General features: G+C 44.2%; 1 protein-coding gene across 3 annotated transcripts in view; it reads right to left on the bottom strand.

Annotated features, from left to right (window-relative positions):
* The window catches only part of LOC142576267 (evasin P467-like), a 125,093-nt gene that overhangs the window by 17,372 nt on the left and 91,472 nt on the right, over positions 1 to 16,249 (bottom strand). For all 3 annotated transcript variants that reach the window (XM_075686314.1, XM_075686312.1, XM_075686313.1), the window contains exon 5: positions 10,658 to 10,726. In XM_075686314.1, coding sequence (XP_075542429.1) covers positions 10,658 to 10,726 — 69 coding nt within the window. The remainder of the gene's footprint in view (positions 1 to 10,657; positions 10,727 to 16,249) is intronic.

The raw sequence follows: 16,249 nt of genomic DNA, 5'->3' as shown, positions 1-16,249 counted from the left end.
GCCATTTTCTGGCTGAAATACAACAATTTAAGTGATTTAAGTGGAAATAACTTTTGTTACCGCATTCAGCTGAGCGGTTTTTTTTAATAGAATTTTATATGGGCCCTGCTCTTTACATGGTGCGCTGAGCCGGGTGCGGCTTAGCGACAGGGACGCGCGATCTCTTGGGTTTCGTACCAGAAAGGCCAAATCCGCGCATGGTACACCCAGCCAGCTGTCGCCAAACAATAGCGGTGCGTCACTTCCTTCTTTGGCGCTTCTCTTTGTTTGCGCCTCTTCTTTCTTGCGCGCTTCATTTCGCGGCCGGAATAGGCAGACTACAACCGTGCGCGAGGGAATGTGCGCCCTGGCGGAGGATTCCACTCGGCCAGTCCTTTTTGGACACTGCCTCTTCACGTGTCTGCGCTTCGAAATAGTTCACCTGTCCAGCTCGCGTGGTTTCCACAACAAAGGGCGTCCCTGTATCTCTCAGCCTAAGCAAAAAAAAAAAAACATAGCTGCGTTTTGCTGGCAGCTTAGAACGTACAGAAGCTGTAGCTTCTCCTCTTCGACTGCAAAAATATCTAGTGAAAAAATGCTCTCTACCCCTCAAAAAGCACAACAAAGGTGAGCGCGGGTAAACAGATCTTTACTTACAAATGGCGTAGTATGTGACAGACGCATACTCTTTTTGGGTACAATTGTGTAGCTGGTAATAAAAAAATGAAGCAATTTCTTGCTTTGTTCATGAACAACGTCAAGCATTTAGACCCTTGACCCGTGTTGTTGCTGTTTTTCTCCTCCTGCGCATGCATTCACGTTTACTGTGTGGATTGTTCCAAAGGTATCATTAAGCATGAAAAAATTTTAAAAAGAAATCAGTAAGTTGAAATTCATTTTTTTTTTCATTTTAGCACCATAAATTATACCTGAACAACAATCCACCGAGTAAACCGAAATGCATGTGCAGGAGGAGAAAACAGCAACAGCGCGAGCCAAAGATCGACACACTTGACCTTGGCAAAGTGAAAATTTTCCTCATTTATTGCTTAGCAGCTGCACAATCGTAACCCAAACGAATATGAGTCTGTCACTTACAATATACTATTCGAAAGCAAAGAAATTTCTGTGGCTCCCGCGCTCACCTTTGTTGCGTCGTTTTGGGGAGTAGGTGTCAATTTATGTCTTCATATCCTTGAGGTCGAACAGTAGATGTTGCGGTGCACGGAAGGTCTAAGTTGTCTATAAAACGCAATGTATTTTTTTTTTTGCTTAGGCTGAGAGAGATGCAGGGACACCCTTTGCCCTGAAAACCGCACGAGGTGGACACGTGAACTATTTCGAAACGCAAGCGCGTGTAAAGGCAGCGTCCCAAAAGGAATGGCCGAGTGGCGTCCTCTGCGAGGGCTCACATTTCTCCGCGCATGGCTGTGGCCTGACCAATACGGCCGAAGCAAGAAGCGTGCAAGAAAGAAGAGGCGCAAGCAGAAAAAAGCTGGAAAGAAGGAAGAGACGCACCTCTGCTGCTAGGCGACAACTTCCTGTGCGGAGCATGCGCCGAGCAACGGGCTTTTGCTTAACATACCGCAGAAAGAAGCCCGGGAGAAAGAAGAGCCACGTGCCCGTTGCTGTGGTGTCCATCTGGGATTTCTCGCAAGCCGCTTTGTGTAAACTTAATAATGGTTCGACTTGTATACTTAAGAAAGTAACCTCTATATATTTAGGCAAAGGAGCTCAATACTGTATGCCTATACTAAAGGTTAAAGCGTTAAAGGTTATTGTAACCTCTAGTTTAAGTGCACTCCTACATCGCTTTAATAGAAGTTAACTTTGTAAAGGTCGATGTTCAGCTTATAAATTAAAGGTGCACAAATTTGTGAAAAAATATCCCTTTAATATACCTTGCCGTGCTAAATGCGTGGTGCGGACCAGCTTTGTGTTGCAGTGATAGCATCCAAATCCAGATAGCGTATATTTAAGCGATATTAATCGCATAATACAAAGCGGTGTCGGCCAAGGTGTCTGGTTGAAGCGGCTAAGAGTGCGCGCGCTCGCGCGTTCCTTGTGTAGACTCTTCCGGCCGTCCCTCGTGAGGTGCGGCAGGCGTAACCTACTTGTGGTCTTGACTTTAGATTCGCCTAGTTCGAGACTAGATGAGTGCTTGAGACTAATAGAAGTTACCAAGACGCGAAGAAAACGAGCCCATAAGCACCTCTGCCAAAGAATTGTTTGCATACGAACAATTCTATACGAACAGCATATACGAACAACCTATACGTTCGCGAGCGCTGCCGAGCGTGAGCAGGTGATAGTCGGCTTCTTCTGAAAGCGCGTAATTGTTATAGAAATTTGAATTGGATTCTTTTTTATTATTTAGCCTGTTAAGTTAAGCTGCGCGAATTAAAAGACGCAGTTACAGCAAGAAGAAGCGCACTGATCTTAACCTCTTTCCTAATTCATGTCAACTATTGGCAGCTATTGGCCAATAGCAGCAGTCTATGTGAATGTGCTAACATTCGAAATATGACAGTCGCTGGCTGCTTCGAAAAGAGTGAGTAAGAGGCCTCCGTTTGAAAAGAGTGTTTGCGGTGAAAAGGTGACTTCGTGCTCTGCTTGGGTTCTCCCACACCGTGCCCACGCCTGCCAAATTTTGCTTAAATGTTTCACTAAACCCGAACACTGGTTCAAGACCCTTTCATGCGGACACTTGGCAATGTTTTAGAGATGTACGAGTTGCTCGGGCTTTCGGCAAGCGTCAAACAGTATGGTAAATGCTGCCGCGTATATCATCGTCGAAAATCACCATCCGTAAAGCTCAACCACTTACTCTATGCCGTCGTACCTGCTCACACGCCATTCGACCAATTTACATCGAACATTAATGATCCATTTCTTTTAGAAAGTGACGACCAGAAGTTAGTGATTGTCGGGACTGAATATTTAACCCGTATGTCGCGACCGTATGTAGCACAGTTTTTCAAGCGCCGAATCGTACACGATGTCCCGCGTAATCAGAGACAGATGAGTGACATTTAAGCCGAAGCTAATGAACGAACTAGTATATCTGAGTGAAACCAGACGTTCAAGAAGAACTGCTTACCAGCCCCAGGCCAAATACGTACGGCGCGAATAGAAAAAAACATTCAGAGACTTAGTTTTCATATTGACCGAAGACGGCCACAAAGCGTGGAATCAGATCTTACATTACGTGACCTTTGCCTGAAGCACCACTCCCTGTACGAGACACAGAGCGCTTTAAACCATTTCAACTTCTCTACGGCCGGAAAGTTTTCACAATGCTGAGGATTGCGAGTTAGAGCCATAACAGCGCGAACAATTTTTTTGGGCAATTTGCCGCCTCATTCGTGTTTGTTTCACCACAGCTGAGCCTTATCTTCAGCACTGAACCATCATCAACGATGTCGGCGCCATCAGAACCGTACAAAAGCGCATGGCTTGACCGCGGCGCCTTCAGCGGGCATAAGATGCCAATGAATTCTTGTGCTTTCTTGTACAGGTTAGTACTGATCCGTCATACCATTGTCATAAATTCAGTCATGTTTTTCTTCCCGCCAGAACTTCAAAGTGCACTGCAGTCTGCAGACAAGGACTCACAACTATGGGCCGTCCAGCAGGCCCGGGGTGCGCTCGAGAAGCACAAGCCTCATGACCCAATACAAACGGGCCCAACTGGGCTAGTGCAGAGTAGGGTATAACCCCGGGTCGACGCTTGGCCAGCGTCACGACTCGTTAAATCGTCGTTTGCCGGCACTTTATTAAAGTTATTCCTATTCTATCCTATCTGCTGCTTCTCCTGTGCCTAACCGATTTGTGGGTAAATATTTATGAGTATCTTCTTGTTAGATTGGTCTTTATGTCCGTAGACATACAACTCAATCGGGCCCCTCAAGATGATGTAAGCAATCTGCCTAAGTGGATATCGTCGCAAAAGCTACTAACACCTCAGTTGATGACCGCGGCTACGAGCTAGTTCAGCTAACTGATCAAAGCTTTGATATGTTACCAAACTTGGCCATACGAAAGACGATAACCGACGCGGTTCGCGATGAAAATGCCAAGTTGTGTGCATGCCTTGATGATATTGAGCACAGGTCAAGACGGGAAAATGTAATATTGTACTGCGTGACTGACTCCCCTACTGAAACCTAGTCGCATTCACAAGTAAAATTTCCCGACGTACTATCGTGTTTGCTTTGCGTGGACGTACCTCATGAAAGATATCTATACAGCTCATATGCTAGGCAGTTACATCACCAATAAATGGCTGAAGTTCTGCCCAAATAAATTCAAGGACGCTGTTGTTACAAATTATGAAAACCTGAAAATATCAGATGTAAGCATCAACGCATATTTCTGAAAAGCGATTCGCAAATCACGCAATAAATTTGTCAAACAGGCGAAACTAAACTAAGAGGCCAGCAATATTTACTGCTGCATAACAAATCATACGCAAACTAGATATCTTTTGTTTTACATCCTTCAAATAGAAAGCGTCTGTGAACAACACGAAAGCAAATTCTAATGACCGAAACCTTGCACCACACTCTTTTATGCCACTCCGAGTAGTAAAGAGAATATCACAGCAATTTCGTGGCAAGAATGACAGTCGTAATTAAGAAAGCATTAGTTTCATTTTCCCCAACACTGTGCTGCCCACATTTTCGCCCTATGTGAAACATTGTTCTCGAGCAAAGTGCGGGATCATGAGATTCGTCAGTACGCAAATGCCTTTAATTTCTACAACTCTGACCTTGAAACAAGAGTAGGTCGGGGAATTTTAGTTGCTGTTAAGTGCACTTGTTCTCCCTATCGTCACACTCACGTACACCTTGAAACTAGTGCGCGAATGTGTCCACTTAGGAGAGAAAAATGTTATTTTATGTGTCTGTTACAGCGCGCCCAATTCTTCATTGAAGTTTTTGGACGCGTTACGCACAGCCTTACAGAACGTTAAAATTAGGTACCCTTCCTCTGCTATCATTTTCATGGCAATGTAGATTTCCCAGACGATTCCTGAAACAGAAATAGTTGCCCTTCCACGTCACACTCTTCCGTCGGCGCGGGCGTTATATGCTTACGCACAGACTTCAATTTAACTCAGCTTGTGAAGCAACCAACGCCTATCATCTCTTCAGATCTGTTAGATTTAGTTTTAGCAACTTAGCCTGATAACAATTTCAATTTAACGCATCTCGCCGAGCTTAGTGATCACTACATTGTTTGATTCAAATGTAACACTAAATAAATATGTACTGAAAGCCCAATCAACTAAGCTAATTTTTGGAACGCGAAAATGCCAACTTCGACTCAACAATGAAGTGGAATGCTTATGAATTTGCATGAAGCGTCTAACAGCGTTTGGATGAACAGATTTGGTCAAACTTAAAGACCAAGTCTTATTGCTAACAGATATGTCGGTGTCAAGCTGTTGTCTTCGTTGTTCTTTCCGTTACCCTTGATATACATCTGCTCTGAAACGGCCTTGCAAGAAAAAGAGATTTTATAGGAGCGCGTCATTTTGCGATAGGAATGAAAGATGGGCCGCGTACCACAACACTTCGCTTGAGTATAATGAGGCCCTTAAGGTAGCCAATGGTACTGTCGAACTTGTACATTCCCATCTTCGTTGCAATCTAATCCACAGAAGTTTTGTAGTATGGCTAGTGGGCCACAGAAGCAGGACATTCAGCTATGTGACGAGGAAGGAAAGAAATTAGTGTTGTGTTGTCCTGCAACGCCATTTTATTGCCTCATTTTCGAATTATGTATCATGGATTGCCCTAAAGCTTACAGTGACTTATTTTACTTTGATGGATCCAGTTTAGCATCATCTCGGCTTCAGGAAATATTGCTATTATTAATTTATTTATTTTATTTATTAAGGAACCCACAGCGCCAAAGCATTACAGTGGGGGGGGGGGAGGAGGGGTACAAGAAGAAATACATACGGCACCTCTGCTCCTGTACAATGTTAAAAGTGATAACAAAAGAGGAAAAACGAAAAAAAAGGCAATGCCCTTAGCAATGCACATCTACAATCTACAACATCAAAAAGAAAGCATCATTTGATTCAACCCTCACAACATCACTCGGCAGTCTATTCCATTCCCTAATGGTTTTAGGAAAGAAAGACATTCTAAACAATTCAGTTTTTGACGCAAATTCACGGACCTTAAAATCATGGTCAACACGATCGGATCTATAAGAAGGCTCTCGCACAAACTTTTCGCGATCAACCCGAACAGCTGAATAATAAATAGCATGGAAAAACTTCAGCCTCAACTTCTTACGACGCATGTCTAGTAATTCCCAGTTGAGTGCTTCCTTCGTACGCGATGCACTGTATTGAGCCCCGCGTATGCCAGATACGAAACGAGCGGCAATGTTCTGCACCCGCTCAAGCTTATCTTTATCTCTACGAGTATGCGGGTCCCAAACCGTACACGCGTATTCCAGAATTGACCTCACATAAGTCTTGTACAAGATGTCCCGACATGACTGTGGAAAAGTGTTTGCATTTCGGCGAAGAAATCCCAGGATTTTGCATGCTTTAGCAGTGACATCGACTTGACGGCGCCAATTCAAAGCGGGAGTAAAATAAACACCTAAATATTTAAATTCGAATACCTGTTCCAACATTACATTCCTAATAACATACGGTTGCATATCAAGGTTTTTCTTTCTTGTAAATTTCATATGAACACTATTAGACAAATTCAAATTCATATTCCATTTGACGCACCACTCTGAGATTCTGTTCAAGTCTTCCTGAAAGATCTCAGCATCACGGTCACAAGTGACTACTCTATAGAGAACGCAGTCGTCCGCAAATAACCGCATTTGAGACACTATTCCGTCACTAATGTCGTTCACGTACAGCAAGAACAATAGCGGCCCCAACACGGAGCCTTGCTGAACACCGGACACAACTTGCACTTTCTGTGACTGAGTACCATTCACCACCACAAACTGCTGACATAAGCGTAGGTAATCTTCTACCCATGATATTACTTGAGGATTGATATTGTAAAAAGCCATTTTTTTATTAGTAAACAGTGCGTCACGGTATCAAATGCCTTTTTGAAATCCAAGAACACACAGTCCACGCTAAGGCGCCTGTCCAGTGCTTCTGCCAGCTCGTGCACAAATTCAGTCAACTGCGTAGTACAGGATAGGCCCCTTCGAAAACCATGCTGCTTAGTATTAAACAATGAATGTGCGTCCATATGTGCTACTATACTAGTATACAAAATATGTTCAAGAGTCCTGCACGCAACTGAAGTTAGTGATACTGGCCTATAATTTGAGACGGTGTCACGAGGACCAGATTTGTGAATTGGCACTACGATTGCGATTTTCCAGTCATCTGGAAGGCAGGATTCCTCAAGCGATTTTTCGAAAATAATCTTCAAGTACGGGGCAACAGACTGATGACTTGTTTGGCAAGTCATCAGGACACCCAGCCTTACCAATCTTCAGATTATGCAGCAGAGACTCTATGCCATTAATGCTAATAACAACATCATCCATATCACTCACCACCGGCTGGAAATTCAAGGTACTCATATCATGTCTCTGTTGCAATGCACAGCTGAAAACAGAGCTAAAATACGTATTAAAGAACTCAGCTTTTCCTACGTCATCATCAATAAAGCTGTTACCAGACACAAGCGGTGGTACAGTCACAGTGTCTTTTCCATTTCTCTTTGCATGTTTCCAGAATGCCTTCGGATTATCCTTTAATTTCGACTCCATTGAAATTCCAAATGAATGCTTTGCAGCTGCGACTGCAACTTTCATTTTTTCGGTAGTTTCATGCAGCTTCAACCAATGATCACGTGTCGGCTTTCCTTTGTATTTACTGTAAGCTAGTTGCCTTTTGCGTGTTAGACTGCGTAACTCCCGAGTAAACCAAGGTTTACTTTTACTTCTTCTTTTCGTTAATGTCCACGCCGGAACAAAGCGCTGCCTCAGCTCAAACATCTTCTCCTTAAATATAGGCCATAATTCAGTTACTCCAGTGTAGTCGGCATATGTTTCAAATACCGTCCGATACTCATTCAACGCTTTATTTATCTCGCATACATTTGCTTTTTCGTAGTTATATACTCGTCTGTTTCCTGTTCCAATGCTTCGTAAATGTTCTACATTCATTTCACAAAGCACAGCATTATGATCGCTTATTTCAGGTAGCACGTGAGTAGACCGGACGAATTCACGTTTATTTGTGAATAACAAATCTAAGATATGGTTCCCACGTGTCGGTTCCAATACAGTTTGATGTAACTCAAAGAATTCAACCAAGTTAATCAGTTCCTGACTGGACCGACCCGAAAAAGGGTGAAAGTGAGGTTGATGACTCCAATCAATATTAGGCAGGTTGAAATCACCTCCAACTACCACGAAGTCTATTTGAACTGCGTCAACTGTCACTGCCAACTGCCTAAGCACATCAACGGATGAATCAGGCGGGCGGTAGAATGAACACACAGTTAGTTGTGTTAATTAATTAATTGTGTTAATTAATTGTGAAACCCAGCTTCTTTTTTTTTAATACCGGCCTAGTTAATTTCCTTGATCATGGCGTTTTCGTAGATTGTGTCTTCCTTGAGTTTCAGAAACTGTATGACACCTTGCCTCACTGGCTTCTACAATCGAAAACCCTTAACATCGGCCCCAACGTGCTTAAGTGGATTAATTTTGTTTTTACTATATGGAAAGCAGTACGCCACGGCAAACAGCTGTGACTCAAGTAACTTCACAGTCATCTCCGGTGTACCGCAAGCGACCGTTCTCCGGCCTTTATTCTTCTTAGTTTGTATTAATGACATTCATATTCATGTTTTCTCACTAACTAGACATTTTGTGGACGATTGCATATTATACCGGCAGATAACTAAACTTGGCGACTCACTGCTGCTTGACAGCGCCGAAGCATAGTTTACATCGCCTTGCAGCCTCTTTCCGCTCTCCTTTTGCTACATAAGGTAAGTACAGGCTTTTGCGCAGTGTACATATGTGTTCTTGTTCTTTTTTCAATGCTGTCAAAGCATTGAAAGATGAGAATGATGACACCTTCTCGAGGATGGCAATAATTCCACCTAGAGTATTGGGCAAAGTGGAAAAAGAAAGAAGTGAGAAGGGTTAAGCACGAAACTGCTTTGGGTCATGGACTGGGTCAATCCATCGGAAGAACAGAGCCAGCAGCTCGTAATACGTGCCATCCCTCCATCTCAAGCTCATTTAATACTACATTATCTAGTGGCTTCATATGATTGGTACTAACAAAAAATGGATACCTTAGTTCCCATTTTTTTCTCGTTCAATATGTAGAGAAGACGGATACAATGCCCCGCCAGGACTCCAATTAAGAACCAGCAGATTGCCCGCTAACGAATTCACTTTTCAACCAGTCGGGTTTTGTACTTGCTGGACCTATTACCGAGAATTCTGGAGTGTCTGCAGAGTGCGGTGGCGTCACCAGCTACTACGCTCGGATGGCGAGCTGCAACAGACCGAAGCCGTGTTCTGCGACCTATTCATAAACAAGCGCTATGCTAATATAGTGTAAAGAAATCCAGCTTTAGAACGCATACGGCGCTAGGAAGAAAAATTTATCAGAACCATTGTGGGCGCACGGTTTAAGCCAAGCGATAATTTTGTTGTGTCGAACTGGCTGGCATGTCTCATTTGTATAATTGTGTAACGTGATTTGTATAACACCACCAACAACTTTGGAGCACCGGCGCTGACGATTTGACGTCGGCGTTAGAACGACGGATTAACGACGTCGTAATGAAGACAGTGGCATTGCGACGAACGAATGACGGCTACAGTTTATCTGCAATGGAATGGAAGTTACGTCATGATGATGGAGTAGACAACGGCCACAATTGTGACGACGATGAGTGATTATCAAGCCTAGGAGAAAGTTCTGCTCGAAAACAAGACTTCAATGCGCGGCGGTTCTTGGCTTCTCCAATTTGTACCCGCCTCCATTTTCGTGCTGCGTACAGTTACACGACGGGCTCTCGATGTATTCATGCTGCGCTCCTAGACATGATATCTCCCAATCATGAAAACCAAGGCAGGCATAGGAACTTTCTCATTTCACCCGCACTGTTTCTGGCGTTCGCTGATAATCAGCGCCACCTCAATCAACTAAGACACCTGTAGCTCGAGTTGTCTTTAATGAAATCTTGAAAGGAGATGGAGTTCGTTCGCTTGCACACTCTTGCTCCAACACATACCGCACGGAACATTGTTATACAGATAAAGTTACTGCATCGCGTTACGAAAGAGACCACATATTTTTGTATGTATCGCCACGTAATCCTTCGTTTCTTTAGATCGAGGGCACCTCGGGTGCGCCATGTTTGGCAGAAATAAGCTTTCATGACTTTTCAAGAAGTGTACAGAAACTTTTTTTAACTTGAAATAGTTAAACCAATATCTTTCCGTTGCTCCGAGTTTAAGTGAGCAGGAAGCAGGACATAAAATTATGTGCGTTGTATTAGTGCATGTCTGCCAAAAAAGAACGCAATTTTTCCTAATAAATAACAATTAGCAAAACGATTATAATATTAGTCATCTCTCTGGAAAAAGAGCACCCTAAATCATTATAAAAGTGCCATTTGAAAAGTTGCGCAGTACTTACAAAGCATCGTTCGCCGTTCTGTACAGTCTCGGTAACACCGCTGCAGTTCTGGCTGCATACAACCGGCGTCTGTACAAATAAATGATGGTGGTTAGAAATAATCTGGCGTGCAATACAATATGTTTCTCGATTCGTGGCCATTTCATTGTCGGGTTTCATGCTCTTCGTGGTATCGATAATGATTGTCTGAGCGATTTGGTGTTGCAGTGCGACTAAAGGGCTTGCTGTGTTTGCTAATGTGGACAGCTAGCCTAACGTCTTGTTTCATTGAAATGTTATTCACCAGTATCACATTGTTTTGCAATTTTTTTTGTAAGTGGGATACATTTCTTTTATTCGCATGTGACAGGTACCGCCTTTTCATTTGCATTACCTGAACAGACGAACAAACCATGCACGACAAAAAGCAGTCTCCTGGTTACTAAATAAAGAAAAAAAGCATTGTGCAAATCAAATGCGCATCGAATCAATGTGAAGCGAAGCCATCATCAAGCGGTTATCAAATTTCATAAAATTTCACATTAAAGTTATGCGCGTTTCCCGTGTTGAAAACTTGTCAATGCGCACTTCCGCTCTCGCACCCGCGTTGGTGAATAGGACACGTGAGGCAATGATCTCAAAGAGCTGGTTGGCGTTTTCACGGGAGAAGTGTGTGTGTGATTGCGGCGCTCATGGTTATAAGACTGTGTTGGAGGAAGGACTGGCTCCATTTCAGCATCTGGCACGTACTGAACTTTTCTTGACGTATGAGCAAGACAGGAGCAGCAGCCAACAGCCACCGTGAGGAAAGTTCGTTAAGGTACCCAAATAAATCCTCGCTCTGGAAATATTCATTTGTTATGTAGTTCAGGACACAAGCGGCAATTGTTAAATTGCAGAGAGCCGTAACAAAGACTTGTTTTCCGGTTAAAACAAAGCTGCTAAAGCTGGCCCAATTTTGACGATATCCGTCTGAAATGTGTGCTGCGAAAGGAGCTGTCACTGCAAGTAGTTCCGAAAAAAACGTGCGTCAAGCAATTCGTGATGATCCTAGCCGGAACGACAAAAAAGCTTTTATCAGATTTTGTGAAGCCATCTCGGAAATTGGGCAAGGTTTAGTATGGCAAAGACAATTATTACTACTTTTTGACTTCGCTTTCGCAGCTGAAGTATTTCTCTTCAAGTGAGTAATTGAAAGTTTTATTGGTACAGACTGTTATTACCCATCTAGAAAATACCACTTTTCGTACAAGTATTGTTTGCCATTTCACGTAAGACAGAAACAAGACGACTTTCACTGTGTTATCCATGTTTTTCGCAGACATTTCCTTGAACTAAAAAAATACAATTTCTTTGCCTTATTAGAGTTAATAGAACCATAATGGAGTATTAAGGCTCTCGTTCACTCAAAGAACTCGCGATATCCAACTGCGTATAATTAGCTGCACCAATATGGACGAGGCGCACGCAAAACATATATATGCGTAACTTCCTTTAAACATATAAGCGAACATCAGTGTCAAATAAAACGGCACACAATTAATTACCTTCGCATTCGATCAAGTTTCTCGCTTTAATGCTATAGGCAAGGTTATGGTTCATATTACTACGTTATTTTCATAGCTTTGTGCAATGAAATTTCCACAATCAAATTGCACAATTTGTTTCGATGAACACAAGTGGGAACTGAAGAAAAGAAGGCCTAAACTGTTCGTGCGATGCGAGCGTGGTGCAGTATGCAGATACCATTGCAGCAGTATGCGAAGAACCTGCGCTCCACTGTCCAACTTCTTTCGACAAGTAAAATGCAACATCTCTACAAGACACAACTATCATGTCTTACGCAAGGTTCTATACGAACTTTCCCATGTATCGTTTCGTTCTCGAACTTCACCTGAGTGCGCGCTGTTTAAAAAGACCCCGAAGTACTTTTCTGGGTAATATTAGAATGAACTCACTACCGCTGTAGGCCACTCCCCGAATCTCCTGTGGCAAACATTTTTCAGGTCCTTCAAGTATAAGTGGAGTTATTGCAAAATTGTGCGGGTTTCTATTTTCTTAATGCTACATTAGCAAGCTGAAAGCTACGCGACAGGGCGACAGTGACAAGGGTACGCCTCACCTAACACATATCTTTGTGGTAACAATAAAATTCAAACAGCGCTAAACGACAGGACCAGAATGAGGAGGAGACAAACACGGCGCTGTCTCCTCCTCATTCTGGTCCTGTCGTTTAGCGCTGTTTGATTTTTATTGTTACCATACAACACCATCTCGCCCAATCCGCTGCCTTCTATATATCTTTGTCTCCTTTCCCGGGTTGGACATTGCTGCTGGATGGGGTTGAGTCAGTGATAATAGAACATTTATAGACTTAAGGAAATATATGAAATTAACAAAGGTCACCAATTAACGACAGTTACATGACGTTGGTTCAGTCGCTATGCGACTGAACCTTATATGAATGTATCCGCAAACTAGCTCAAATAAACCATGTTCCCTAGTCAGGCATGAATAGCTCTGTTCTGTGTAACACAATAATAACTTCTTACGTAAAACCTTGCCATATAATGTCGGCTCTCATATATCTGTGCAGCACATGGATGTGGTATTAGAATCGTTACTTATGCAATTTTTATTTCATGCATTCACATATTTCCTTTCGTTAATTTACCCATTCGTAGGCTCCACTGCTGATTAGCGCATTGTTGGCCAATCCTCCTGAATAGTTATGTCCTTCTGTGACATCTGAGGCTCAGACTCCCTAAATGTCGTACATTTTCGTACATGCACCTCACATGACCAAATTGTACACATCGTCATTACCTGTAGAGAATTTTAGTGACGCTTTAAATATGCTTCCTTTCACACAGATTCCAGCATATGCCATAGATCCCCACGTTTTTCTTATTTATATTCCCGGAAATTTTTGGGCTGCAGTGGCTCTTTCTGCAGGGCTTTGTGCGTGACAGCTGAAAAGCCACGGTAGAACAAGTACACTTACTCGACTACAGTGGGCTGTTTTTCGCGTTGACAACGATCGACCAACCTTGGATGCCAACCTCAGCGCGCGCGTGACTGAGCCCACAGCCGAGATGGCTTCTCATCCCCACCCTCATGCGCCGCCCCGCTAAATTGTGTGGGAGGGAATCGCTGCCACCAGCAGAATGAGCGCACATCTGAACTCACTGCACGCATTAGTGAGTACTATACCAGTGATTCAAAACTCAGTATGAAGCAAGGGATATACTCAGGGTCAGAGCACAAATCAGGTCCCGTCATCGAATGCAGTCACCGGGACAGAAGGAAGGAAGGAAATTAACTTTATTCAGGTCCTGCAAGCCACGAGAGGTTTGGGCTCTCACGGAGTAGGCATCTACCACAATGGAAACGGGAAGTTGAGTTTCATGGCGGCGTCCTGGACCTGCTGGACGGCCCAGAGGTGGGTAGCGAGTTCTTTGCTCCGAATTCCTTTTTCAAACTTGCGCTTGTCCGGTTCGATGTTTATGGGAGCTTGCGAGCACGGCCAGAGTAAATGACATACGTTAAGGAATGTATTGCAATTGGTGCAATAAGACTTGTCGTAGAGCTGAGGCACGTAATGGTGTAGTCTGTTTTGCGTGGGGTATGTGTCTGTTTGTAGCATTCTGAGTGTAAGCGCTTGAGCTCCAGTGAGCGTGCGGTGTGGCGTGTTTAGTAGTAGTAGTAGTAGTAGTAGTAGTAGTAGTAGTAGTAGTAGTAGTAGTAGTAGTAGTAGTAGTTTAGTAGTAGTGTTTAGTGATTTCATTGTATGTAGTGGTCGGGTGAAGCCGCGCGGTCTGTAAGCGCGCGCAGCCTCGTGTGCCGCCTCGTTAAGGTTGGGGACATCGCCGATCTTTGGTCCTAAGTGTGCAGGGAACCAGTATATAAAGTCGTTCGTAATCTCTTTCTTGGAAAACAATTCTGAAAGCCTGTGCGCAGACTGTGCAATTTTGTAAAGCTCTGATAGCGGCTATCGAGTCGCTGTAGATATGGGAAAGATTGTCGTCGGTGAGCGCAACAGCGATCGCAACCTGTTCGGGCTGTTCAGGCTTCCTCGCAATTACCGTGGCGGCATATTTTGTATATCTGCGGCCGTCCACAACCGCCGCTGCGAAAGCTTTGTTTCCCGCGTATGCCACCGCGTCCACCAAAGCTGAGCGTTCGCGGCTCGCCAAGACTTGCTTAAGAAGGAAGTGTCCTCTCGCTTGTCGTCTGCCCCTGTTGTTTTCGGGGTGTACATTTCTGGCTATAGGTCGGATCGTGATCTTGGCGCGGATGTCCCATGGGAGGTCCGCAACGTCTTTTTCTATGTCTCCTTGAGCAAAGCCTAGCTTCTCTAGGGTCGTGCGCCCCGGAGGCGTCGTCGAAAGCCTAGCAAGCTAGGCGCGCTGCTGGGGTTCGGCAATTTCTTCCAGGGTGTTATGCATGCCCAGGTGCACCAGCTTCTCGTTGCTGGTGCTGGTTGGAATGCCAAGGGCTTGCTTGGTGACCTTTCTGATTTGGGCATTAAGTCTGTCTCTTTCGGCTCGTAACCAATTTAGCATTGCCGCAACGTATGCGAAGTCACAGGTGGCAAACGCGCGTATGAGTTTGATGAGATTATGTTCCTTGAGGCCCCTGTGTCTATTGGTAATTCTCCTATGTTTAAGTTCCTTGCAGGAAAGACCTGGGGAGTGCCAATACACTCTATGCTGCAACTGTACAGGATCTTCTTTATTGAATTCCTGCGGTACAGCCTACTTGTCATGTCCAACACCTGCAGAACTAACCTGAACATAAACCAAAGCATCCAAGCCCAAGCCCTCAAGATATGTCTCGGTCTACCGCGGAGTGCGTCAACGACTGAAGTTATTGCAGTGGCTCAAGATTTCACTATTAGAACGCACATTAGCATTGAAACAATGCGTGTGCACATAAGACACTTCGCCCGGACCCCTACCCACCACCTAGCAAGTCTCCCAGTAGATAGGCTCCACACGCCATTCAGTGCGACTGTCTTCGCGCACCGTGCCTCTTTCAGGTCAGGTTACACACCTGCAGCAAGGCCTTCTATTCGTCCATGGTGTATGCGCCGTACTCAAGTGAACCTTACAGTCCCAGGACTTCAGAAAAAGTCGGACTTGCCATCATCAGCGCTCAAGGAACTAACTTTACTTCTCTTGTACGAGAAATGCAGCGACTGCACACACGTCTACACTGATGGATCAACTACATCAACCAGTTCCGGCGGCGCTGTAGTTATACCAGCAATGAGAATAACCAAGCGGTTCAAGACTTCCCATGTCACTACGTCTACAGCTGCAGAGCTCGCGGCTCTCCGCGACGCGCTTCAAGTGATAAATACTGAAAGTCCTAGAAAATGGGCAGTCTTCTGCGATTCAAGGCCGGCCTTACAATGTGTGCATTCATTTCTCCGACATGGAACTCACGATCAGCTCACGTGCGAAATCGCGGAACTTGTCCATCACTTAAGAGAACAAGGCCATGATATCTCTTTTCAGTGGATACCAGGTCATTGCGGTATCATTGGTAATGATGACGCCGATAAGGCAGCTCGGACATCAAACCAAGAAGACCGCTGCGTCCCCATTC

This window comes from Dermacentor variabilis, chromosome 3 (assembly GCF_050947875.1).
Source record: "Dermacentor variabilis isolate Ectoservices chromosome 3, ASM5094787v1, whole genome shotgun sequence".
In the NCBI taxonomy this organism is placed as follows: domain Eukaryota; kingdom Metazoa; phylum Arthropoda; class Arachnida; order Ixodida; family Ixodidae; genus Dermacentor; species Dermacentor variabilis.
Note: the sequence above shows the minus strand (reverse complement) of the source record. Positions and strands in the feature narration are given on the sequence as shown.